The 27,234-nt window shown below is 39.8% G+C and overlaps 1 protein-coding gene across 1 annotated transcript; it reads left to right on the forward strand.

The window, feature by feature from the left end:
- The first annotated feature begins 10,794 nt into the window (after positions 1-10,794).
- paxx (PAXX non-homologous end joining factor) lies at positions 10,795-16,174 on the forward strand. Its single transcript, XM_083886727.1, has 6 exons — positions 10,795-10,929; positions 11,830-11,890; positions 11,974-12,023; positions 12,454-12,632; positions 15,758-15,851; positions 15,951-16,174. The coding sequence occupies exons 1-6, from the start codon at positions 10,829-10,831 to the stop codon at positions 15,997-15,999; spliced, it is 534 nt and encodes a 177-aa protein (XP_083742853.1). The 5' UTR covers positions 10,795-10,828; the 3' UTR covers positions 16,000-16,174.
- Positions 16,175-27,234: the final 11,060 nt, after the last annotated feature.

The following is a 27,234-nucleotide window of genomic DNA, read 5'->3' on the forward strand; positions in this document are numbered from 1 at the left end:
CGTTTGCCCGTTCGATTGTGGGTGGTAAACTGATGATAGGCTGGCAGAGGCCCCCAGCGCCGAACAGAATGCCTTCCAGACCTGGGAGGTGAATTGGGGCCCACGGTCTGACACAATGTCCAAGGGAAAACCATGAATGCGAAAAACGTGATGAACCAAAGTTTCGGCTGTTTCCATGGCAGAGGGCAGGGCGGGAAGGGGGATGTAGTGGACAGCTTTAGAAAAACGATCGATGACAGTGAGGACGGTAGTGTGATTGTTGGATGGGGGAAGTCCAGTGACGAAGTCAACAGCAATATGTGACCAGGGACGGTGGGGGATGGGAAGGGGGTGTAGTAGTCCGGATGGAGGGCGGTTTGACGACTTGCCTCTGGAACAGGTGGGGCAAGCAGCGACGAAGGTGGTAACGTCCTGAGACATGGTGGGCCACCAGAAGCGTTGTTTCAGAAGTTGGAGAGTGCGTGCACTCCCAGGATGGCAGGCCAGTTTTGAGGAGAACCTCCGAACGAGTGACTTCAGAAACGAATAGCCGGTCGGGTGGTCCTCCTCCGGGGTCAGGTTCAGTGAGTTGTGCTTCACGGACTCTGGTCTCCACTGGCCATGTAGCCGGGCCGAGGATGCAGGAGGAAGGCAGGATGGGACCCGGTTCCAACTCCGGGGGTTCAGGTGAGTACAGTCGGGAGAGTGCGTCGGGTTTGACGTTTCGGGTACCGGGGCGGAACGTCAGGGAGAATCGGAAACGACCCAAGAATAGGGCCCAACAAGCCTGCCGTGAATTGAGACGTTGGGCGTTCTGCAGGTAGGCCAGGTTTTTGTGGTCCGTCCAGACTATGAAAGGTTGGGCGGTCCCCTCTAGCCAGTGTCGCCACTCCTGCAGGGCCAAGACGACCGCCAGGAGCTCTTTGTTGCCTACGTCGTAGTTCCTCTCAGCTGGGGATAGACGACGACTGAAGAAGGCGCAGGGATGGAGCTTCTGATCGTCGTGGTGGCGCTGGGAGAGGACGGCCCCCACCCCAGTGTCGGATGCGTCGACTTCGACCACAAACTGGAGATCAGGGTCCAGGTGAGACAAGATAGGAGCGGAGGTGAACATCTCTTTTAGGCGCAGGAAGGAGGATTCGGCACCGTCGGACCACAGGAACGCCTGTTTGGGAGAGGTAAGTTTAGTTAGTGGCTCGACAATGCGACTGTAATTCCTGATAAATCTTCTGTAGAAGTTAGCAAATCCTAGGAAGCGTTGTAACTGCTTCCTAGTGGTAGGAGTGGGCCAGTCCTTTACGGCCGAGATCTTAGACGGATCTGGAGCGAGGCTGCCCTGCTCCACAATAAAGCCTAAAAAGGGCACTGATTGAGAGTGGAACATGCACTTTTCAGCTTTGACAAAAAGTCTGTTTTCTAACAGTCGCTGGAGTACGAGGCGGACATGCTGGACATGTTCCTCTTCGGTTTCAGAGAATATCAGGATGTCGTCCAGATAAACGAAGAGGAACCTATCCAGCATGTCGCGCAGAATGTCGTTGACGAGGTGCTGGAACTGGAAGCTGGAAATACTCAAAATGTCCGATCGGAGTGTTGAAAGCCGTCTTCCACTCGTCCCCCTCCTTGATCCGGACCAGGTGGTAGGCGTTACGTAGATCCAGCTCGGTGAAAACCTTAGCCTTGCTGAGGGGGTTGAATGCTGCGTCCAGAAGTGGAAGGGCGTACCGGTTCTTTATGGTGATGTCGTTTAATCCCCTGTAGTCGATACAGGGGCGAAGGGATCCGTCCTTCTTCTCCACAAAGAAGAAACCTGCTCCGAGGAAGTCAGGCAGGAGGAGCAGCCGTAAGGGCGGTGAGGTGGTAAGGAGAGAGCTCGATCTTTGGAGAAGGCTTCGGCTAGGTCGTGATACACCTCGGGTACTTTTGCGAGGTCCGGAGATTCAGGCTGTACGGAGGGCGGTGTCGACGGAGAGGGCTGAGCAGAGCGGAGGCAGCGGGAATGACAGGAGACGCTCCAGCCTGAGAGACGACCCGTGGACCAGTCGAACGACAGTTTGTGCAGTGACAGCCAAGGTAGACCCAGAACCACCGACGCCGAAGATGCAGGAATGAGGAAGAGCTGGATCTCCTCAACGTGGTTACCAGACAGGATCAGAGTGGGAGGGATGGTGCGATGGGTAACCTCTGCCAACAGACTGCCATTGAGGTCAGAGATGGTCTTGGGTTGGGGCAGAGGTGTCGTCGGGATGCCGGCCTGTTCAGCGAGCTTAGTGTCTATAAAACTCTCATCAGCTCCGGAATCCACTAAACAGGTGGTGGCAAAGTTCTCCTGACCCCAGCGAAGCTGGGCCTTCAGGGAAACACGGGTGGGTGCAGGACAGGAGATGGTTCTGCTCACCAGCACTCCTGTATGTGCTGGTGAGCTTAGGCTTTTGGGCGCTGGGGACAGGCGGCGATGACGTGACCCAGCTGTCCACAATATATGCAGGCTCCTGTCTGAATCCGACGACGTCTCTCAGAAGGGGATAGGCGTGTGCGGCCCAGCTGCATGGGCTCGGAGAGGCTAGTATTGCTAGCAGAAGAAGAGGGAAGAGAAGGAGAGACGGGTAGACGAGCTAGAGTAGGAACTCGGGTGGTTTGGTCTTGTCGCCTATCGCGGTGTCTCTCTCTGAGCCTACAGTCCAAGCGGATAGCTAATTCCATCAGTGACTCGAGGTGGGGTGCTATATCTCGCGTTGCTAATTCATCCCGTAAGTCGTCATTTAACCCCTGGCGAAATATAGCTCTTAATGCTGCATCGTTCCAACCACTCTCAACCGAAAAACGTTCGGGGGTTGGAACAAATGGCTCGCGAGTAGTGTGAGTGGTGGTAAGTACTGGTGTGACTGCAAGCGCTGGGACATGAGGAGCAGAAGGCATCGCGGAGGAATACAGAGGCCCAGTGCTCGCGGTTAGCTTCTTGATAGCGGAGGCTACGTCGGTTAACAAAACCTCGTGCCGACGGATAGCCTCACCATGAGCGGTGAGCGCCTGATTAACCGGGTCTCTGTCTGCCGGGTCCATAGTTGGTCAGATCCAACTGTTACGCTGAGATTAGGTGGGGACCCGAAAGCAGAGCAGGACAACGTTAGGTTGTATAAACGAGGTTTATTATTATTATTATTAATAATAATAATAATAATAATAATAATAATAAATATAACTATATATATATATATAAAATAATAACAAATATAAATATATATATATATATATATATATATATATATATAAACACAAAACACACACGCGCTAGCAAATAAAAATCCCCGAAAAGAATAATTGTATTTATTTCTGTTTTAATTGTATTTATTACATTTTGACTGAGATGGCTCTCCATATCTTCCGGCCTCTCCTGTCACCACATCTGGATTGCCAGAGCTGAGATAAGACATGCACATTTTATGACTCTTTAAGCCATAAAAGACTTAAAGAGCATTTATGACGAATCAAACACAACTTAAGTAAAGTGTAAACAAACAAGTAGGAATTTAAGTACACGCTGGAAGCATGTGCAAACACATTAGAGGTAACTGAGGAGAAAACATTTTGTTCCATTGAAAATAACTCCTCCCTATTGTTTGAAATAAAGTCTTTATAACAATTTTGTTTGTTAAACTTTTTTATCTAAGCAGGATTACTCAAAAACGTGGCATACCATTCAGGAAATTAATGTAAGAATATATGGAATAAACATCTGAATATATTCAAACTTTCATTCAATATATTCAGACTTTCATTATATATTCAGACTTTCATTATACATATATTCAGACTTTCATTACATAATATTCAGATTTTTATTATATTCAGAGATGCATTGAATATATTCAGACTTTCATTATATATATTCAAGTTTCATTCAATATATTTAGACTTCCATTCAATATATTCTTAAATGAATTTCCTGAATAGCATGCCATAATATGTATAAATGGGTCATTCTACATAAGCATGCCATTTTGTGTCCCTCACACATAACCTACCCATATAATCTGGATTAACATCAAGATATTTACAATTTTTGTTGGTATGATATGGTAAACAAATAATCTTCATTTTAAATATTCATTAAAAATTCATACATTGAACGATTTATGTATTGTATACCTGTAAAATATGGCAAAAATGGCTGTCCGTCAGTTACAGTTCGTCTATTGCAACAGGCTTTAAGAGGGGATCAAATCAAATTAACTTGTGTTACTTTTAGAATAACCTCTCTATATACATAATACATAATAAATTGAAAAAAAAGAAAAATGTAAAAACCTATTTTAATGTTAAGTAAAATATAACGATACCTCTTGAGTATATAGGATAAGATTTTCAAAAATATTACTTTTTCATGATTTTTTCCTAAAAACTAACATACAGTGGCCTAGCTGATATGCATTTGAGCATATCCATTCATAAATCCCATGTATTACTTGTTATTTTCATTTCTAAACACTTTCTGAACGTAAACAGGGATGATATATCTTTCATAATATAGCAGATTTATTCTGGGATCTGGGATATTTGGTCTGGATTTATTATTTAGTCACTTCACTTATTAAATACAATTTGGTGTTGGTAACGCAATTGACAAAACACATTTGCATGATTTAATATTTTAGGAAATAAATTAATAAATAAGATAGCCTAAGATGGCTAAGATGTTTTTCTCACAGGTAAGGGTCTACTTAAACCAAATAAGTCCTTAAACACAATACAAATTATACGTCCTACGCAGCATGGAAAAGTATGGAATTTAATTTGAGTAATTTCCACTTGGATAAGTATGGAAAAAGGGAACAAAGTAGGGAAAAATTATGTATATTATAGAACATATATACGTATATACTATACCACTTCTTCAGCTATGTGGTACCCAAATTCACTTTGGTTCAATTAAAAAATATATATATGTATATATATATATATATATATATATATATATATATATATAAATATACATATATTTGTGACAATTCCATGGCTCATAGCAGTCATTAAAGACTTGGAAAATATTTACAAAAATAACAAACACAGCTAAAACACAGTGTAAACAAACTATTAACAAATGAAAGTACATATTGTAAGTGTTCGCAAACTTGTAAAAGGAAGTGGGTGGAAGAATAAACTAAATTTGAATGCAGGTTTTAAACAATCAGAGGTTGTAGTGTTTTCTCTTGTATTATTTTTGTATTATAGTGGGGCTTTGCACACACACACACACTCACACACACACGGACAATATGCTGCAGGTTGTGTGTTGTGGGAGGGTCAGGTGAGTCAGGTGAAGCACATAAAAGCTCTACTGACCTTTACCACCAACAAGGGAGACAAGTCATCAAGACTACAGGTAACAATTTCACTTCTGTTCAGTGTGGGGTTTGTGTTTTACCCTTTTCATTTATTGAGGTTAATAAGTGTCATTTCCCTGTCACTGTTCTATCCTTCAGACCTTTTTGTTTTACAATGTTTTCACGATTTCTTTTCCTTGAAAACATACTTCCATACTTTATTTTTCTTCAATTTGTCTGTTGATGTGAAGCAATGAGAAATTACAATTTGAGAACATTAATTATATTATGTGAAACCCACAGAATCACTTATTTGGTATAATTCTCCAGGACCAAAAACATTGATTATGAGGAAGCAAATAAAGATGTTTCTTTGACAGACCCCAGAGGAACTAAGAGTTTAACAGAATATGAGATTGAGCATTCTTTTTGAAACAGTGCTGTCTGGAACAATCCAGAAAAACCAGTTCAGAACTGTCCTATCAATGACAGCTTTTGGAAAAAGGTTAAGCCAAATATTACTGCGACAAAGACAGATATAGAATAGCAGATTTATAATCGATGAATCGATGAATCGATGATTAATCGATTACTAAATTAATCGGCAACTATTTTGATAATCGATAATCTGTTTGAAGCTTTTTTCATTATTAAAACTATATTTCTGATTGTTTTAGCTTCTTAAATGTGAATATTTTCTTGGTTTCTTTGCTCCACACAACAAAGAAATCATTAAAACTGAATCATTTTGGTTTGTGAACAAAACAAGACTTTCGAGAACATCATCATTTCCAGCTTTGACAACACTGGCACTAGTGTTGTCAAAGCTATGAAAGGTTGACACTGATCAACGTTTTTTCACATTATCTGACATTTTATGGACCAAACGATTCATCGATTTATCGAGAAAATAACTGACGGATTAATCGATTACGAAAATAATCGTTAGTTGCAGCTCTAAGCAGCTTTATTGTCATTGTTGCACGGACAATGAAAAACTAGTGCATGTGCAATCACAAAAGACTTATAAAATAAATAAAGAAAACATTAAATAAAACTTAATATGTCTATAGATATGAGGTCTAAGTTGATAAGTAGAGTATCACAAATCCACATACTGTTTCTCCTCCACAGCCTCCAGTAAAGCCATGGCGTCCAGTCTTCCTATCCTCATGTTGCTCCTGTGCAGTATGACCGTGGTTGAAGCCGAGCTGAGGGTGTATAACCTGCAGGCCACCAATCTCCCCTCTGACTTCTTTGGAACCACAGACGGCTACGTCAAGGCGTTCATTAACACCAACCTGTTTGGTGAGACATCTGTTCAAAAAAATGAAGAAAACCCCAGTTGGTATGAGGACTTGACCTCCTCTGCTGCCAAGACTGGCGACATACTGAGGCTGGAGGTTCACGACAGTGACCCCATCTTTGATGACTTTGTGGGATCCTGTGCGAGATCAATCAAGCCAGGGAAACACACGGACCAATGCCAGTTGATGGAAGGTGGAACACTTCATTACACTTATTCTTTCGTTTAACATTATTGACTCCAAGTTGATCTATACTGTTCTAATGTCCCTGAATCAATTTACTGGGTTTTTAATCCAATAAAAGACTATCCTCCTCTGTATCAGTCTCTCTCTCTCTTTTTGTACTAGCAGTGAGCAAATGAGTTAAAAGAGGATATTTTCCTTTTAAGCGTTTAAAAAAAAAATTTGTACATGAACTCAGTCGTTGAAATTTCATCAACACAGCGCTGAATATACATATAAAACTTTGGAGGAAAAAAAACAATCAACAATCATATCCTATATATATAATAATTAATTATATAAAATTAAGGTTTTCATAAATGTCATAGACTGTGTCTGTGTTTGAGCTAAAAGTATTGGAATATGTTGAATATAAAGTTATGACATGAGCAGAGTGTGGAATAATGTGACTGTGATGCAAATGTGTTGTATGTTCAGCGTTTTGTAAACGGAGTGGAAGTCCAATGAAAATGCATGTCACCTGACAGGAGTTAATCGCGGATTACAATATCAAAAGCATGACCTACTGAGTTATAAATTGTGTGAATGTGCTAAATGTCACCAGTGTGTTAACTAAGTGTGTGAGCACAAGCTCATGTTTTGTTTAGCGTTCGTTTGGCAGGAAACGGAACTGGTTAATTTAATTAATAAATCAGTACAAGGACCCCACAGCCAGCCTGCATGTCACGATGTGATTACGCTGATGTGCCTGTGTTTCTGTGTTTTATAGAAGTAAAGGATTTTAAACTTATGCACGCCTGAGAGTATTCCTTTGTGCTCAAGTGTGCAACACTTACAACTGCATCATTTTTTATTGTGTAAATCTAACTTGTCTAGTATAGTAATATAACAAAATCAGTAACTATTCAGCTTCCTTACACAAGTCTTTACTTACTACACAAGTGTACAAATGCATGCAGGGTGTGAAGGTGAAAAAAATAACTTTATTATTCACAAAGGAAAATGTTTTACCATCATATTCAAGAGTACAAATTAAAATAAAATAGGAGCCAAATCTAAAAGCATGTCTAACACAATATGCAAACAAAAAATAAATAATGAAACATGTAGAGCGGTGTCAGAATCTTATGTGATTCAGCTGGAGTCACAGTGGTGAAGAGGAGCAGAGCTGGATGCTGTGAAGAGTTTCTCCAAGACTTGATCACAGACAGTGTCATCGTCAAAAACATTTAAACTCAGTATGTCGCCCTCCTTGGCGTTGGGATAGGAGAACTCCCTATCCCACGTTGGGTTGATGCTATCACTTTGAACAGAAATAATCCTGGTAGGACTCAGATTTCTGCTTTCTGCTGAAAAGTGGAATCCTTCATTTCACCTACTCTTTCTACTAAAAAATACTCACTACAAGTTGGTCTTTGCTGGAAAATAAATTCAAATAAAGTTTGCTTAAAGCAATTTCTTATCATTATTTTTCTAATCATTTGCATCATGCTGTATTCTGAGAGTTCCTCTGTGCTTCAAGGTTCTTGGTCACAGTTCAATATTCTCATTCCTTAATCCTTCTGGATTATTTCTTTGTCCTCGCCACTCTCTATAAAAATAGACTAGTATAGTGCACATGAAAGAGTTGGAGACAATATTTTGCCACATTTACTTTACACAGAGCTGTATTGACATGAATGGACCTTGCTTTAAAAAAATAGTTTATGACCTGACCTTGTTGCTGTGGGCCATTGTCAGATTTCTAAAACCCAGGTGGATGATGTATTAGTAGTTTTAAAAAAGTTAACAAGACCAGCAGTCCAGCCTGTTTCTTTTCTTTTCATTCATCCATGGATATCGCTGATCATTTTCGGTCTTGAAATGCCTTTCCACTTCCTTAATCTTTTCTTTTAATTCTAGTTCTTGAGTTGGTCTTCCATTTTTTTATTCGTTGAAGTTTTTCCGGGAAAAGGCCGCATTGATAAAGGTGATGCTACCAAGCTAGCACAACACGATGCTATTAAAACTCATTGGCAGTCAATGGCATTGACTCATTATTTGGTTAGGACTTTCCAAATAATGAGCCAGCTAACCTGACAGAGAGGGACGATTCTGATTGGATAACACATTTCAGGACAGTAAATTTGAATTTGACAGTAAACTTACAGTTTTTCTCCATTGGTTTGGCTCATTTCTTGAAACAGAAATTACATTCTCAAAACAACATGGACAAATCTCCAAACCACTTCACAATTGTCCGCAACATAATTGCATTTCTCATTCATTTCATCAAATTGTCTTAGTAGATCTTGGCAAATGAACTACAGTACAGGGGCTGGTTTACTCATCCTAGGATGGTCATGGTGTTCCTACCATCTTACTGTCCTTTCCTCAATAGGACTGAGGAAAGTCCTATTGAGGAGTTTTTCTCTGCTTAGTGTTAGAGAGTGTATGAGCATCAGGCTCAAAATCAGAGGTCCCTGCTCCATGTGATGATATTACAGGAGATCAGTGCAGAGGATGGTTGTGACATGCACGCTGTTTCTTCACTCATTGCATCACAATGGAGAATATACACTGTGATGTGGATGAGAATCTGTGGTCAGACAGACAGCCGAGTGTGGATGGCCAGGAGGGCGAGGATGGCTGCCAGCTTTATTTTATTTATGTGTTTATATGACAGTATATTGTGCTATATACATTTTCTTTGACGTATGTTTTTATTATGATGTATTGAAGTTAGTTTATATCTGTGAATAAAAATGGTTACAATTTCCTCGGCAGTATGATTGCAATGTGTGATGTAAAATCTTGGATGGTACTCTTACCATAAAATCCTACAAAAAAAAAATCAGTATTCTACACAATTGTATTCTGTTAGCTAGACAAAAAAAACTAGTAGAGTAACCATTGTCAATGAAGTACTGGGCTAAGACAAAACATCTAAACATTTTGACTTGCAGTGCTTACACAATGCCAAAGGGACAATGGATTTTTCGGGCACTATCTATGAGAAAAAAATTTGGTTTTGACACGAGTGAACTGTTTTGGAGAGATATGAGGTTTTGCAGGTGAGCCACGGTGTTGTGCTGAACCATCCAGGTTATTTTGTCAAAAGCACCAAGAGTGTGGAGAACGTCTGGTCTGGTTCGAGAAATGAGCCAAACCAATTGAGAAGGATCTCTTGCATTTTGGTGACACTGACTATTTATATGGGAAAGGAATTTAGTTTTGAAGCATGAGTGAATAGTTTTGAGAGAGATATGAGCTTTTGCAAGTGAACTATGGTGTTGTGCTGAACTGTAAGACTGTTGTGCCAAACAATCTTAGAGTTTTGAGAATGTCATTTCTGTTTCAAGAAATGAGCCAAACCAATGGAGAAAAACTGTAACTTAGATGAGAGAAAATGTATAAACCCTAGAACACCATTGCCGGGTGGTTTTCGTCTGAGCAAATACATTTATGTGATTTTCATGAAAACCAATTTTTCATCTTCATTTTTTTTTTTTCTTTTAGAAATGTTTTGTTCCCAAATTCCTAATTTTCCAGTAATTTTGGAGCATTTGTATATGGTCCGCTTATGATGCTTTTTTCATGACACAGTTTAAAATAAAAGAACACTACTCAAATTTGTCATGTATTGTCACATTTTGATATATTTTGATGACAAGTACTTTTTATTGCACACGCACACACACGCACACACACACACACACACACACACACACACACACACACACACACACACACACACACACACACACACACACACACACACACGCACGCACACACACACACACACACACACACACACACAGGATATTATATCCTGGGCTATATAACCACATTGTGGCGCAATTATTTATATTTATAAGGGATTTGTTTGATTTGTTTGATTTACTTTGCAAATCAAATAACACATTCCATACGCCAGTCCAGGAGAGGGCAGTGCTGTGTCATTTTTGATGATGTGCCACCGAGGAAGAAAGAGGCGTTTATTTATCTGCTCGTGTTGTGCTTCCTGGTTCTGACTCAGCTCCAAACTGAAGAACTATGGATGTGAACCGATCATCGTACTGCACTGTCACGGATTTAAAGAGTCAGTCTAAGTTTCTTTGTTATACACATAGAAGAAAGGGAATATTCTCAATATGGTGAGTAAACGCCAGTCAAATAATCCTAAAACGAGTGAAACCAGACCGTACACCAGCATTCAATTAACCCAGTAAATAATGTTTGCGTGTAGTGTTTAAATGCCGAATCAAAGAGAAACATCTCATCAGTAATACAATCAACAGTTTTTGTGCCACCATTTGAATGAGCGTGCATAAGTTAGCAGGTGAGGTTTTGTTGTTATGTGCCATTATTGTGAAACGGTATGAAATTAAATATTTAAAATATTCTCCAAAAATCAACAAATTAGACATTTTCCCATTCTGATTGCTGTAGTTGCCAATGGTGGACAGCTACTTACTAAAGGAAAAGTGCTGTTGTTAAATATTTTATTTCATACTGTTTCCCAATAATGGCACATATCAACAAAACCTCACCTGTAGTAAGTAGCTGTCTACCGTTGGCAACTACTACAGCAATCAGAATGAGAAAATGTCTACTTGTTGATTGAGAAAATGTGTTTCGAAAATGAATATCCAGTGAATATGAAACGTCCTGCTAACTTATGCACGCTGTTGAATTAACCCAGTAAATAATGTTTGCGTGTAGTATTTATGCCGAATCAAAGAGTAACATCTCATCAGTAATACAACCAACAGTTGTGGTGCCACCATTTGAATGCAGTTTGAATCACAGCTGCCCTGAGTATGTACTAGGCTTTACTTACACACACTGTTTACTGTTTTTCATTAAAGTAAGTTGTATTTATATAATACTGATGCTTATATTGTTACATTCATTTCGGGGGTTGTCGGGTCTTACTGTAGCCTAAGGATATAAACAACAAAGGGGTTTTATATGTGTGTGTGTTTGTAAGAGGGAAAAGAACTGTAAATAATGTGTAAATATGGGCTCTACAATCATGCATCATGTTGTTGTAGTCTGACAGATGCAGCTGATGTTTGGAGCACAGAGTTCACAGACGTCGCCCTGAATGAGTTTGTAAGTTTCACGTTTGACTCCTGCATTTTTATTTATTTTTTTATTTATTTCTTCTTACTCTGCAACTATGTTTGTTTGTGTAGAGACAGATGTTTGTCCTTAAATCTACAGAGGATTGTATTCTAAAGCTCAGGTAAGAATACATTACAATCGACTTTGTGTTACTTTTACTTTGTAAATTGTACCAGACCAGAGACAAAACAGTGCAACTACACAATACAGGGTTTTGTAAATGTATCAAATAAGAATATGCAATATTATAGGAAATCAAATAGCAGTCATATGTAAAGAGCACCTTTTTCTCTGTGTTTCAAAATGTTTGTTGAAAAACGGTAGTTGGGAATTGCTGACTCAGTATACCCAACTAATATTATTGCTAATTATTAAGATTAGTACTATACCAATATGGAGGATAGGACAATATGGAGGCAGACGATCTACAAAGATCCACTTTTTAGACTATAAAAGTTATATTTGTCATTTATCCAGACAACTGTACTGTATGAGACTGTGCTAGAATTTCGCAGCTCCAGTGTAGCTCATCCCTTCTGTGAGTCCCTCAGATCAGCCTGTGGGAGTGGGGATGTCTCTGTTGTGGTCCAGGATTGCAAGGCGGAGCTCCGGGTGAGGTCAGGTGACCAGAGAGTGGATCTGACCAGGCTGGAGCGTCCACAGGCTGCAGAGGAAGTGAGGGAGCTGCTGTTCAGGATGGCCGACACCCTCACTCAGCACGACACAACACGTACCGTCTGCTCTTATTCCACTTGTTTTTCAGATATGCTGGGATTTGGTGACTTACATTTAACATATCACTGCTGAACGTGTGTTTTATGTTTCCTCCAGTTAAAGGGCCAATTCCAATTCCCATCTTAACCCTCAATCTTAACCCTCAAGCTCAACCCTTATCTTAACTGGCCCTCAAAACCAAGTGTTGAGGGTTATTTTGTCACTTAGAAATGGGACACCCCTTAAATGCAGATACGTCTTCAGACTGTAGAGGGCAGAATAACGTGAAAGCTGCGTCCAGTCTGTCAACTCCAAAAAAGAAGAAGAAGAAAACATTTACGTCACGATTATTTATTTATTATTTTATTTCAGTCAAGTTATTAGGTTGTCAGTTAGTTATAAGCTGATACTCATACAAATACCACAACCACGGACATATTCAGCTGACAGTTGCCACACACCACGGCTTATTGAAGGGTAAACGATAGCAAACGATCGCACTGGCCGGCTATTGACAAAAGATCGTAAAATAAATGTTAAGCAACAATGATGTCAGTAATCCATAATATGGGCCTAAACTAAGATAATACAATGGTTTTCATAATTTTTATATCTCTATTAACAAAGAAAATACTTAATTTGTATCGCACTCGCTTCGCTGCTTTCGACGCCATCTTTCTTATGTGAAAACACGCAATGCATTCTGGGTAGCCCTTGCTCCCAAGGGTGGTGTCGGAAAATCTCAATATTGAGGGCGATACAGCCCTTAAACTCGCCCCTCAACTTAATTTTTCTGAGAATCGGGACAGCACTTGCACTAGAGGGAGCGCATTTTTGAGATTGAGGGTTAAGATTGAGGGTTAAGCAAGGAATTGGAATTCACCCAAAACCTCGACCAACAGTCCAGTGAAAAATCTCCAGAGGTGTCCCATGGGCAGTGTTGGGAGTAACGGGCGTTTAAGTATAACGCCGTTATTTTTTCATTAATCTAATTAATTACTTTTCCTATCGTTGCAACGCCGTTACCGTTACTGTGAATGTAAAGTGTCACGTTACTTGAGTTACTACATGAGTGGGTTGAATGAAGCGCAGCAGTGTCTGGCTTTCTGACAGCCTCACATCAGCTGCAGTGAGAGAGCAGAGGTGGAGATGATCGATGACGACACCGCAGCAAATGCGATGATGATTGGCTGGGTGGGCGCTTGCCCTGCTCACTCTGACTCACTGTACGCTCTAACACAGAGACAATGGCGACGAGCCAGGGAAACGTAGCGTTTCCAATGTAAGTAAGGGTATGTTGTTGAAAACATGCTCCCCTGTCCACTGTGGAGTCATTCAGAGCTCTTCTTGATAAAATACCAACATGAGGAGGAAGGGGGGTTACCCCATGGCATATATTTGTGTCTTCATTGTGCCCTTGAATGCAAAGTGTGAATTTTATTTTCAATACTTGTTTTTTATATATATTTCTATACAGGTTGAAATCTATTCATAAGTTTAATTAAATACCAAATGTTCTAAAATACTATATATCTAGTGTTTTTATTCTTCATTCAGTTATTTTAAACATATTTGACATTATATAGCAGGGGTGTCAAACTCAAATACAGAATGGGCCAAAATTTAAAACTGAACAAAGCCGCGGGCCAAGGTTGAACAAATTAACCTTTTAATAGGGACCCAAACAAGTTTTGCATTGAATATTGAACAAGCAAGGCTTATATAACTTTATAGTGACATGCAAAATCGAGTTTCAAATAATAATAATAATAATTAAAAAATATCAATGGCATATCAAATAAAATTTAAATAAAAAATTGAATGCCTCTTTTCTATTTGCAGCAGGTAAATATCAACATTAACTTTTTCCACAAGCTAATAAATTTGAAAATACTGCTATACTGACCATCAAAGTCGCCAAATCGCCGGCTAAACTCGGCGCAATTGCCGCTGTATAATACCGGTGGGCCAGCTCTAATGTTAATTTGATATTGCCTCAAGGGCCAAATGAAATTACAGGGCGGGCCAAATTTGGCCCGCGGGCCAGAGTTTGACACCCATGTTATATAGGATGTTATAGAATGTAATGGCGTTATAGAACATTAAAAAATAACGTCAGTTACTTTGCTGAGTAACTAATTACTTTTACATGTGTGGTAACTGAGTTACTAACTCAATTACTTTTTGGAAGAAGTAATTTGTAACTATAATTAATTACTTTTTTAAAGTAGAATGCCCAACACTGCCCACGGGTATGTACACCTTGCATTCAATCCACTATTTAACTAAGCAAATGATACATGTTAGAAAAAGAAGACCACAACTGTATGTAGACTGAGTTGAGGGTGACTTTGTTGCTCCAATAATACATAATTTAAATATCAAATTAAACATAAGTGCAGTGTATGTGTTGCGTACAAATTTAAAGAGAAATTTTAAGATTTAAAGGTGCATTATGTAATAAATCTAAAGCAAGTGGCCATAAAAACCCCCCTAATATGTCACAGAGACTCCTCTGTCACCACCTACCGCCGTCCACCAATCATTGCACTCAGTAGAGTCTCAGCTGCCGAGCAACCCCGGGTTGCCAGTTACGTCTGAGCTACAATGGCGGAGAAAATGAAACCTAAAAGACCTCTGTATTTTGAATTTGAGTGTAGTTACCGTTTTTGCCCACATTCTTACATGTTTAAATGAAATATGTCCAGTTTTTCTTCCCCATATAAATATATATCATATTAAATAATGGCAACAGGCCCCAAAAACATCTTTTAAAGAGGTTACAGGCTCTACCAGCCAAACAGGAAGCAGGATTTTCAGTGGCCATGCACATGTGTTTCTCAGTATTGTGGTGTTTAGATCATGTGTCACCCGGCGACATTCCCACACTGCAAACAGGAAGTGATTTGTTTCATGCAGACCGAGGCAACAATAGCATTGTGCTAGTAAAGTCAGATGGCTTCTGTATACTCGCAAACACTCCCTCTGCCAGGTCTGATAGTTTTGTTTGACAGAGCCTGTTTTCAGATAAAGAATGCAGCATACAAATCATTTCACATGGTTTCTGTTCACAAAGACCAAACTAGGGCAGAATAACAGGCATCCAAAACGACACAAAAGTTACGTTCTTTTCCATTTCAGAGTTTGAGCCCCGACCGCAGCTGAACTCTGCTCCCTCAGTCCCCGTGAAGAAACGACCTCCGGGAGGTTCACTCATCAACCCTGGAACTAAAAAGTACAACAACAAAAAATCTGTTAAAAGCAGCCACATGAATCATGACTCACTGTGTGAATAGAAAATAAATCACCACAAATGTTGATCTGCTGTTTGCAGGAAGGTACAGGCGACTGGTGTGGCCTTTGATGATGCAGAGGAAGACTGAGCCTGCACTTTCATTTTAATTTAACATCAAGAACTTGGTGTTTTTTTTTTTTAAATGTATATATATCATGAGAAAGTTTTTAGGTTTTTTTAAATAGCCTTTTTAATCTTCTTCTGCCGTAACTTCTATGAAATTGCATACATTTGAAGTCATCTGGAAATGAAATAAAGAATGATGTTAATATGTTTGTCATGCGTGAAAACACCAATTCTTCTTGACACGTTCATAAAATAATAATTACAACACAGAGTTCATAAACAACAAGTTAAGTCATACATGAGCTCCAAAGCTAAAGGTAATTTGTGTCCGAACGACACACATAGAATACAGTCATACATCCACATTAAGTATAGAAAAAAGTAAAATAGCTATCACTCCAGTGGTTGCTGGTGACGGCGGTTAGTGCTTCATTGTTTGAGTCCGTAACACATTGAAATTAGTTTTGCATTCGACCGATCTCTGATTCTTTTATTTTATTGAAAACTTAAATTAACTTACAGTTTTTTCTCCATTGGTTTGGCTCATTTCTTGAAACAGAAATGACATTCTCAAAACTCTAAGATTGTTTGGCAAAACAGTCTTACAGTTCAGCACAACACCATAGTTCACTTGAAAAATCCATTGTCCCTTTGGCATTGTGTAAGCACTGCAAGTCAAAATGTTTAGATGTTTTTGTCTTAGCCCCTTCATTGACAATGGTTACTGTACTAGTTTTTTTTTTGTCATGCTAACAGAATACAATTGTGTAGAATACAGTTTTTTTTTTTTTGTAGGATTTTATGGTAAGAGTACCCTCCAAAGTTTGACATCACACATTGCACTCATACTGCCAAGGAAATTGTAACCATTTTTATTCACAGATATAAACTAACTTCAATACATCAGAATAAAAACATACGTCAAAGAAAATGTATATAGCACAATATACTGTCATATAAACACGTAAATAAAATAAAGCTGGCAACCATCCTCACCCTTCTGGCCATCCACACTCTGCTGTCTGTCTCACCACAGATTCTCGTCCACATCACAGTGTATATTCTCCATTGTGATGCAATGAGTGAAGAAACAGCATGCATGTCACAACCATCCCCTGCACTGATCTCCTGTAATATCATCACATGGAGCAGGGACCTCTGATTTTGAGCCTGATGCTCATACACTCTAACGCCAAGCAGAGAAAAACTCCTCAATACCTCTCAATAGGATTGAGGAAAGGAGAGTAAGGTGGTAGGAACACCATGACCATCCTTGGATGAGTAGTGAACCAGGCCCTGATGAGCGGGCCACGGAGAAAATTCACATTATCCCACACAAGTGCATACTTTGGTAGGTGAGGCCCGACCAGACCTCTCATTTTCAGGGATCAAATCAGAATGAAGGAGCTTCTGTGTAATTGACAGTCAGGTGAAAATAGAACTTGAAAGGAGGAGTTTCACACATCTTAGATGACAGATCTGCTCAAACAATGTGTCAATTATGATAAATGTATCAAATGTTCCAAGACATTCATATATGGTATTCATGGTATTATGTTGTTGACTCATTTTGACAATGGAACAGACTATTGTGCAAGTGATGACTTACACAATGAAATGATGCTGACATGTTTTGCAGAGAACAACCATTAGACTGAGAATCGACCATCAGTTTAGATCAACAAGGTCTATTCACTTGGAAACTGTGCTAAATGTAGGCTAACTGTGCTAACTCTGTGCTACAAGTACTTAATCATTTGCAAAGATCTACTAAGACAATTGCAATTTGATGAAATGAATGAGAAATGCAATTCTGTTGTGGACAATTGTGAAGTGGTTCGGAGATTTGTCCATGTTGTTTTGAGAATGTAATTTCTATTTCAAGAAATGAGCCAAACCAATGGAGAAAAACTGTAATATTCAAGGCTCCAAAAGTTCCACGGAGGTTTAGACGTACAGAGATCAGTGGTCATAAATATGCCTTATGTATCAGGTTAATTTTATTAAAATATTTACAGACAAACATTCTCAGAGATAAATGAGGAACAAATTAATGTTCCTTCAGTAAAGAAAAAAACAAACTCACAAAAAACATTGATGTGCAGTTGTCTGTAAAAGACCGAATGAAAAAGTGAGTGTGTTGTTGGGGAAGCTTATGAATGTATTACACTTTAACACAGCAAATATGTTACTATAAGTCTGTGTTCACGTACTCTGTAACTGCACAGTAAATTTCGCAGTGTTAAATATGCAGTGTCAAACTTCAATTACTCTCTCGGGGTTATTACAACAACAGATTGAGTAGAATGCCCCCTAGTGTTGGTGAAAATCTCCATCGTTAAAAGACTGTTAACTTGACTCTGCAAAGCCCCGCCCACCTCCTATTCCTTCAAACCGTTGAAGATTTTTCAGGACGCTATTTTTCTCCCCGTGAAACGACTACGGTAAGTTTCTAATTTTCACATATCAACCCTCTTTTTATCTTGGCGTTTTAACAGATTTTGTGTTTTAGAAGAACATTGTGTTGCTGGGCCCCGTGTTTGAGCGGGTTTTGTATCTTAACAAGACGGCTAATATGACCGAGTGAATACCTAGCTTAAAAAGCGCGCGTGTCCAGCTTAACTTCGCAATGGCCAGATAGTTTTGTTTTTCACACATTAATTAAATTTTGCGTTGGTACCATGTTTGTTTTTGGAGTGATTTTTCGTCCAGCCTTCGGCAACGTTAACAACTCAGACTCTTGTGTTTTATTTTGAATTAGAAAGGGAATTAATCCGTGTGAAATGCTGCTAACTTAACTGTCGTCGCACTGTGTAATATACCAGGGCTTCGTCTGAAGCATGTAATAAGGGCGCTGCGCCCTCATGCAATCTGCCTTTGCCTCATGTTCATTTTCCGATTAGCCCATTTACGCACGGAAAGTATTGCCGCATTTCTACCATAAAAGCCGGGAAAGCGTATACGTCAATGTTCGGGTATAACCCTATATTTCCTCCGGACGCGTCAGTGGTGCGGAATGTCAGCACCGCGGAGCTGCCACTCTAATCAATGTGAGCATTTCCACCGGGCACGGCACGGTGCGTTTTAGCAGTGGCTTGTTAACCCCTAGCCCCCCCGCGCTTCGCTCCCTCGTAATGTGGTGCGCCCTCATACCATTTTTTTCTAGAAAAAAACCCTGATATACCGTCGTCATAGCAATTGTCCAACTTTGCTCTCTCATTTGCGTTAACGTGAAGTCATATGTTAAAAATAGACACTAGGTCACATTTCTGAGACAAGCTGAGGCATGTTGCTGGAATAATAAACGTCTGTTTGAGTAGTTACAGTTGACGCAGGTAAGGTGGATTTTAGGCAAAGCTTTTATGATTTGATTTGAGAAGGTCATAAGCTTAAGTGATTTAACATAAATAGAATTAATAATTTCTGCCAATAGCTGATCATTTGTCTGTTTGGTGGCCTGAAACCCACAACTCGTTAATTTTCTAATTGAACATTATTCATACAAGTTGGTCTTGCTGCAGGGCTGCTCTGTTGAAAACCATGAACTTGCTGTTATATTTGTGTTTTTGTTATAAGCATATATGGCTGTGACAATGAGGAATTAAGTGCTGCAGGAACCATGTTGATTAAAGCCAGACTTGACGATGACCAAAAATTTGTCAGAATAACAGAGCCGGATCTGAAAGGGTTTTTGATTGCAGGTAAGAAATTGACATTGGAATCAAGCTTTGCACTGGAAGCTTTACGGTGGTAAGATTAACTGTAATAGTAACTTTTTAGTAACATCTCTAAAAACATTTGAATATGAATGCTTTGCTTAAAAAGTAGTAATAATGAGTAGTTTTATTTCACCTAATTTATTGATGTTTGTTCAAAAGTTATGTTCCACATTCATTGGATATGTGTGAGTGTTAGGCCAACATGAACTCATAAGAGTGATTTACACAAGCATTTGTCTTTTCCAGTAGCATTTGCAAAGTTTGACGTGACAGAAGGTGTGAAGGTTGTTGACAGTTCGGGGACTGAGTTGGATGACGATGTATTTGAGGATGTAGTTAAGGATCCATCAGCTGGAGTGTTAACCATCAAATATGACACTGGTTTGTCTTAGTTACATTTGTAATTTATATTACAGTATTTAATAGACATGCTTGTTCCTTGTGGTTAATATGTTTCCTTCCATCTACTTTGATCATGGTCAGAATCTGTCTCCTTGGTACCATCTCCAGTGCAGTCTGAACTATCATCCCTTGATTCGCCTGATTCCCAAATTACAGTCATCCTGTCAGAGAGTCCTTCTGGTAAACGGCAGAGGCTGGATACAGAAGCCAAGCACGTAAGAATTTACACACATACACCAGAGGACAACAGGAATTATTTTTGATTTTTAATTATTTTTAAAGAATATATAGTATGGATCGACAGATATGTATTTTTTATAGGGCTGAACGATATATCGCATTTGCGATAATATCGCGATATGATCAAGTGCAATTTTCTAACCGCAAAGGCTGCGATTATACGCCGTTCACGTGACATGCGCGTGTAAAACATGTGATATAATCGAACGAGATCGTCTAACCACAGACGCTGCACTCTGGTCACTCTGCTCCCTGCGCTCTCACATGCGCGCATTGAGGAGGACGAGTCACGGCCCGTTTTTGTGAATGGAATAGGTGAGGGCGGGTCGGTAAGGTAAATACGGAGCTTCGGCCGCTGTCCGTGGTGCTCTAAGGCTTCTTTGTAGGATGAGTGAGCACTGCAGTGGCTGTGCGTGTCAATGCGTGTGTGTGTGCGCGTGTGTGTGTGCGCGTGTGTGTGTGCGCGTGTGTAGTGCGAACGAGCTTGCGCTAATGTTTAAGACGGGGGTGGACACAACAATCAGCCGTCTACACGAATGAAGACGGCATCTCACCCAGTCAAGATCCTACACAACAAGCGCAGGTTCAAAAACCTGAGCCTTCTGGCGACACACCTGTACCAGCGGAGAGTTTCTCTCTGCTCCGCTTTTTTTTTTTGACCCTCATTTTTATTATCGCTGCTTTGATGATCAATAATGGACATTACAGCCATGTTTTTGAGCCTAAAACGACGTAGTACACTGTAGAATAGTTTTCACCCCCGCATTGCTGCTGTTGAAGCTGCTTTTGAACGCACTTCAAAACGGGTTGTGTATATTTTATTTATTTATTATTATTATTTTATTTAATGACTGTCTAGCAGTTCACAGATGTCGAAAAACTGAGTGTGATAAAGCCACATATTTTTATAAATATGTATATATATATATATGTATATGTATATGTATATCTGCAATCTGCACTTTGTGTGACTTGTGACTGACTTTCATTTTAATGTTTACACCAGGGTTCCTTGTCAGCACTTTATGTTCAGATGTTTGTTCCAAATATACTATTGTTATTGAAGTAGTTAAATAAAAATATCAATCATCAATCCATGCATCACCTCATGTCATCATAACAGAGGTCTGTCTTCCAGGAAAGAACAGTTTATTTTTAATGTAATATAGTATTGGCCATACTTATGATGTATTGCTTGTCTTTGTTTAATAATACAGAAGATTAAGACCGTAAAAAATAATCGCATCGCAATCGCAATATTGGCAAGAAAAATCGCAATTAGATTATTTTCCATAATCGTTCAGCCCTAATTTTTTATGTACATTTTTTTTTTGCATCCGCCCTACCCTATGACCAATACAGACTGCTGATTTTCTTGAGCCGATATTTGGAGCCAATTCTTCTTTTGCGCCCTCAATTTACATCAAACAAATTATACAATGATGATGTTATAAGTAGGGCCCTATGAAATCCGTTTTATTTTTTTCCAAATTCCGTTTTATTTTTTTAGAATTCAATTTTTTCCGTTTAAAATTTGTTTTATTCTATTTTTTTACCTTCTCTACTTACTTTACCACCATATAATGTGTGCTTTTTCTGTCAGTGAATAAAATGTCCACTGAAATTCTTCTTGAATCCACTGACTTCTCAATTGTTCAATTGTTTTCACTTAAGTTAAATCCTAATTAAGTAAATGCCAGTGAATCTTAAAACAAGCCATGCAATGCTGGTCACATTTAAAAGTAAAATAATTAACATAAATAAAAAAGTGGTAGTGCCCCCTCATCTGGTGCAGACGGATTTCTGCGCACCGCCCCTGCGCTGTACTGTTCTCCCTCTCCTTCTCCGTCCGCTTCTCCGTATCCATCTGGATCATTTCTCTACACGCAATATTACCCCTACAACTCTGCAATTAAGGGAATAACAGATGCATCAGATGAGCCAATGTCTTTAGTTAACTGTTCAAAGAGAGAGAATGTTCTCTGGTGTGAAGTGAAAGTCGCGGGGAGTTCATAAGTTTCACTTTTGCGCAGAGACTTTCCAGCATTTAATAGGCGATGTTCCACAGTTTACTCGCCGTGGTTCGGCCGCCGAATTATCGGTGCATTCCTAAATATAACATCTTTATTGACAATAAAAATATAACCGTAATAATCGCGTATTTGATGGTGTGACTTGAGTTTCAATCGGCACCTGGACAAGGGGACGCTCGCCGGTTACATGCGGGCGCAGCGCACTTGTTCCGCGGTTTAGAAAAAAAAGTGTATATAAAGTAAATAAACAAGCAACACGCACTGGGGGAGACCCTGGCCGGGTGATTGTTTGTGAGGAGATGCACGGGTGGTGCCACGTATGAGCGTTCCCCGGAACATTTCTCCAGACATACGTTCCTTCTCCTCACGATGACAGCGTTTCAGTCACATTATGTCAATTTCCGCGATATTCCGCGTTTAACATTAGATTCCGTTTTTATTGATTCCGTCCGCGATTCCGTTAACACGGAAATCATAGGGCCCTATATAAGTCTCAATTTAGATAGAGGGGCTATGCATGGTCTGCACGTGCAGCGTGTGCAGTGTCTCCAGCAACACAGAGCTGACTGTGGAGCCTGTCTGTAAGTAATGCCGGATCAGGGAACGGAACAGCCGGCATCAGCCGATGCCGATTCACGTGAAAAAAACGCTAAAACTGATAAAATCAGCCGGCCGATGAATCGGTCGATCGCTAATATGTAGTGTTGTTTTACTAACCATTTGTTAGCCAGATATTTTTTAAATCTTTACTTACTACTGGGATGTATTCTCTACTTGCTGAACTGTTTTGCTCTTTGTTTGAAGTTGGTGGAATCCATTCTTACCAAGAAACCTGGGGCCTCATGTGTAAAAGAGTGCGCAGCTTTCATACTGAAAGAGGGCGTACTCACAAAATTTGAAAAGTACGTACGCAAAGAAATTCTCAGATTTATAAAACCGTGCGTACGCCGAGTCCTGCGCACCTTCTCTTCATACATCCCATCAAACGTGAAACTGAGCGGAGGTGAATGAGTAACACACTACGCCCTCGTTCCACCCACACATTAATATACAAATTACTCTAAAACGCCCTCTCTGACGTCTCTTTCCTGAAGAACAATGACAAATGCGGCAGCGAAGGAGGAAAATAAAATAAAAAGATGGAAAGTGTGCGATCGACGCATCGATTTATGATGTATAAATTTAAAAAAATAATAAAATAAATTAATATTTTTTGTTTGTTTGTTTATTTGGAATTAGATATAAACACGAAGGAACTAAATGTGAGGGTCAACGCGGCTGCTCTCATATTAATGTTTAAAAAAACTGGCTGTGCATTGATAGTTGATCCTGTGGGTGTTGTTTTTCTGATGTAACATGTTAGTTGAGACATGACTTATCCATGTGCGCTAAATTTATATATTTCAACAATCTATAAATCTGTCAGTGACACGCGTCATCGTCCAGTTACGCACACGCGCATTACGCACAGAATAAACAGATAGAGCTCATCGAGTTACTGCATATAATGATTCATTACTGTCACTGATTGTGTTGTGGACGCTAGGGAGGGAGGAAGAGGGAGGAAGAAGATGCTAGTGTGCCGGTGTCTCAGCTGTGCCGGTGTCTCCAGCGACTGATGAGTGCGCACCTGCATCAGCTGTCTCTTCTGATGAAATGCGCATCGGTGGTGGAATAACTTTTTTGCAGTTATTTTGTTATCATATGGATTAAAATGGGATAAGGAAATGTTCTACTCAACGTTCAAGTCCCATTTTCTTACAACATATGAGTTTGTAACTTTATTTTGGAGCGTTAAAAACATGTTAGACTGGTTACACTGGCGTGTGTTCATGCGTTCACGTCAGCAGCTGTGTCTATTTACATAAAAAAATATTAATTTGTGTTAAATCAATTTCAGTTATTTGCTCAAAGTAAGACTTAGAGAAAAGTGTGACTCACTCACACACACACGAGCGCGCGCGCGCACACGTTTGAAGTGTGTGTGTGTTTGCGCGCGGGATCAGTTTTGTCCTCAGTGTCCTCTGATCTTATCCACACATGTTCAAACGTACGATGGTGTATCATTGTTGTTCGTCACAGAATAATTCATGCTTGTCACTGTAGACACATTAATAATATTATTTTGAAACACTCTGATAAGTTTCAGAGCTTAATATTGCAGCGTCTCCACCTGACAAGAGTTTGCGCAGAGCTCCGCAAATTCTCACGGCAGCTCGAGAGTTTGCGCTGCGGTCACGCCAAGTACATTTTTATAAATGCCATCGTGTGCGGGAAAGCAAGCGTACGCCGTCTTTTTGTGCATACGCACAGTTTATACATGAGGCCCCTGGTGGGGAACGCATAATAAATGAATATGATCGAAGCAAGTCCCTGACAGATGAAACCAGAAGGAAAATGGTGAACATACTGGCAGCTGACATGACAGAGAAGAATGGGTAATTTGTAAATAGTTTATCTCAGTGTAGCTTTTAGATTTCAATTCAAATCGTTCTTAAGTCCAGTGCATATAAGAATATTTACTTTTTTAAATCTTGCAGTACATCACCACCAAGACAGATGAAAGAAATGTATGCCAGAGGAATTGTGAGCTTATTCCCCTACCTCAGTGATCCATTCTCCAGGAACGGTTATGTAAGTCACACACTATAATGGCTGTGACAATGTTAAACATTTTGATTTCTACCAGAGCGTACATTTTAAGGTACTTTATGAAATATATAATTGCTCTGCATACATGTATTCAAGTTGCAGTTGTGGAACTATAGCTGAGATGGTGTTTTCTTCATCCCACAGACCAAAAATTGGTAGAGGGTGGGGAATAGGAAGGATGAGGGAGCAGAGAAGGAGGAGTGGTGGATTCATATTCAAAATGTCACTCTTTTTTTGTTGTGTGCAAAATAATTTGGAAGCACCTTAGCTTCTCATTAATGGAGTGTCTGTTTTTGTTATCATTTCACCCTCCAAGGAGCATTATTATGATGGCGAGAGTGGCACTGGGTACTTGGCCTGGAGGATTAAAACTATTCAGAGATCCACTGCTAGAGACAGACGATCAACATATGGAGGTAACACTATAATAATACTAGAAGAAGATCTTAAACATTGCTTTGCTTGTTGTTTGTTTTTTTGCCTGTACGTTTAAATGGTTGTCAAAATATGATATTTTTCCATATTGTGTAGGTTCATCTGAAGGGGCATCTCATGAAGATCGGCCTGGAGGACCAGCTGCCAGACGAGAGCCCCAGTTTGTTCCAGAAACTGTCCTGAGTGGAGATGAGTATAAGGAAGCCATCGCACTGATGAAACATTCAGCTGATGAGGACACAATCAAGAAGAAGATGAAGCTGACATTTGACTTCCGCCGCAACATGGTCCTCGACCCACATCAGTCAAGTAACGTGCTGTCTGTCTTTCCACGTTTCAAAGACGTCAAAGGCTTGGTAATTATATTTAATTATTTTGCCATTGTTTTGACAATTTCATAATTATGTAAAAAGTATGTGTGTATTTTAGTGACATTTAAACAATTAACACAGTTCATCTGGCTGTGAAATCTTCAAGTTCTCCATTGTCTTCACCCTAGGTGGAACATGATTTTGTTCTGATGTTTGGGGAGGATGTCTCTGGCAAGTTTCTGGAGAAATGGACGACCACGTTCAAGAAAAAGATCATCCAACAATGCAGAAAGCTTCCATCCACCAGTGAACTTGCAGATCTCCTCCTGGCAGCTGATATTCCTGAGGATGGCACTGAAGTGGATGACGATGTTGGTAAGTATGACCTTTTCCACATTCCATTGGCTGCATTTTTTATTTGTGCTTCACTGTAACCTGTTCTACTGTGCAGTACACTAATGCCAAGGTCAGTATGCCAGGTAGCAAAAGTTACCAGCGTAACAACATCCTATGAACATAGGATGACCAGTAACATATAATAAACTTACAGCCACATATAGGTATTGGCGCCTTTTAAGGCAGAGAATAAAATAAACTACTAAATAGTGACAACTTGCCAAGATAACTGCTATTGAAATTGCAGAATCACTGACTTTTGCTGATGGTCCACTTAACATCAAATTTGTGTTTTTACAGTTTGGGACAGTGACCTCTCATCAATTTTGCTGCTGTTGCACCTGATTCCTCCCTCTGCCCAGGGTCGTAAGAGACCAGGAAAGGTGTCTGCTTGCCAAGCAGAGAAGCATCTTGTGGTCTTCAAGAAGGTTTGTATTTGTTCCTTATTTTATTTAATGTTGTATGAATGTTTCACTGAGGGCGCCTCGGTTTTGCAGGTCATGGTCACATACATAAACGCAAAACAGTGTGTGTGATATTACAACCATGTAATTATAATGGTCTTGCCTTGTGTGTTTTTTTTTTTGTCAGACAGGAACCAACATCCAGGAACATCTTGATTCCATCACGACAAGCACACAACCCTACCTCCTGGCTGTAGGACGAAGGAAGAAAGAGATCCACCAGTTCTTTATCATACTTGACAAAAATGCCATCAGTTGCAGGTCAGCCTCCTCACTTGGTGCTTTCGACGAATTGTTTAAGGCACATTATGTTTTTGCCACCACATACAATCCCATGCTATGCAACATGTTCACGTTCATCCAAACCACTGTGTACAACATAGATGTTGGCAAAGTGAAGGAGAGTCCACGTGTCGCAGAAGTTCAGGCTAGGTTGCTTCATTAGTACTTGAAAGGATCTGTTTGACATGAGGTGTTTTGTTTGTCAGACTGAGTTAAGTTGCGCAAATATGGTTGTTAGGCATTTACGAGTAGTTCATGGTTACTTTGATGGAAAAAATCTTCGCCTTAAATGTGCTCAGACTGGATGTGGCCGTGTGCTTGGA

Source organism: Microchirus variegatus (assembly GCF_963457635.1).
Source record: "Microchirus variegatus genome assembly, chromosome: 3".
In the NCBI taxonomy this organism is placed as follows: Eukaryota; Metazoa; Chordata; class Actinopteri; order Pleuronectiformes; family Soleidae; genus Microchirus; species Microchirus variegatus.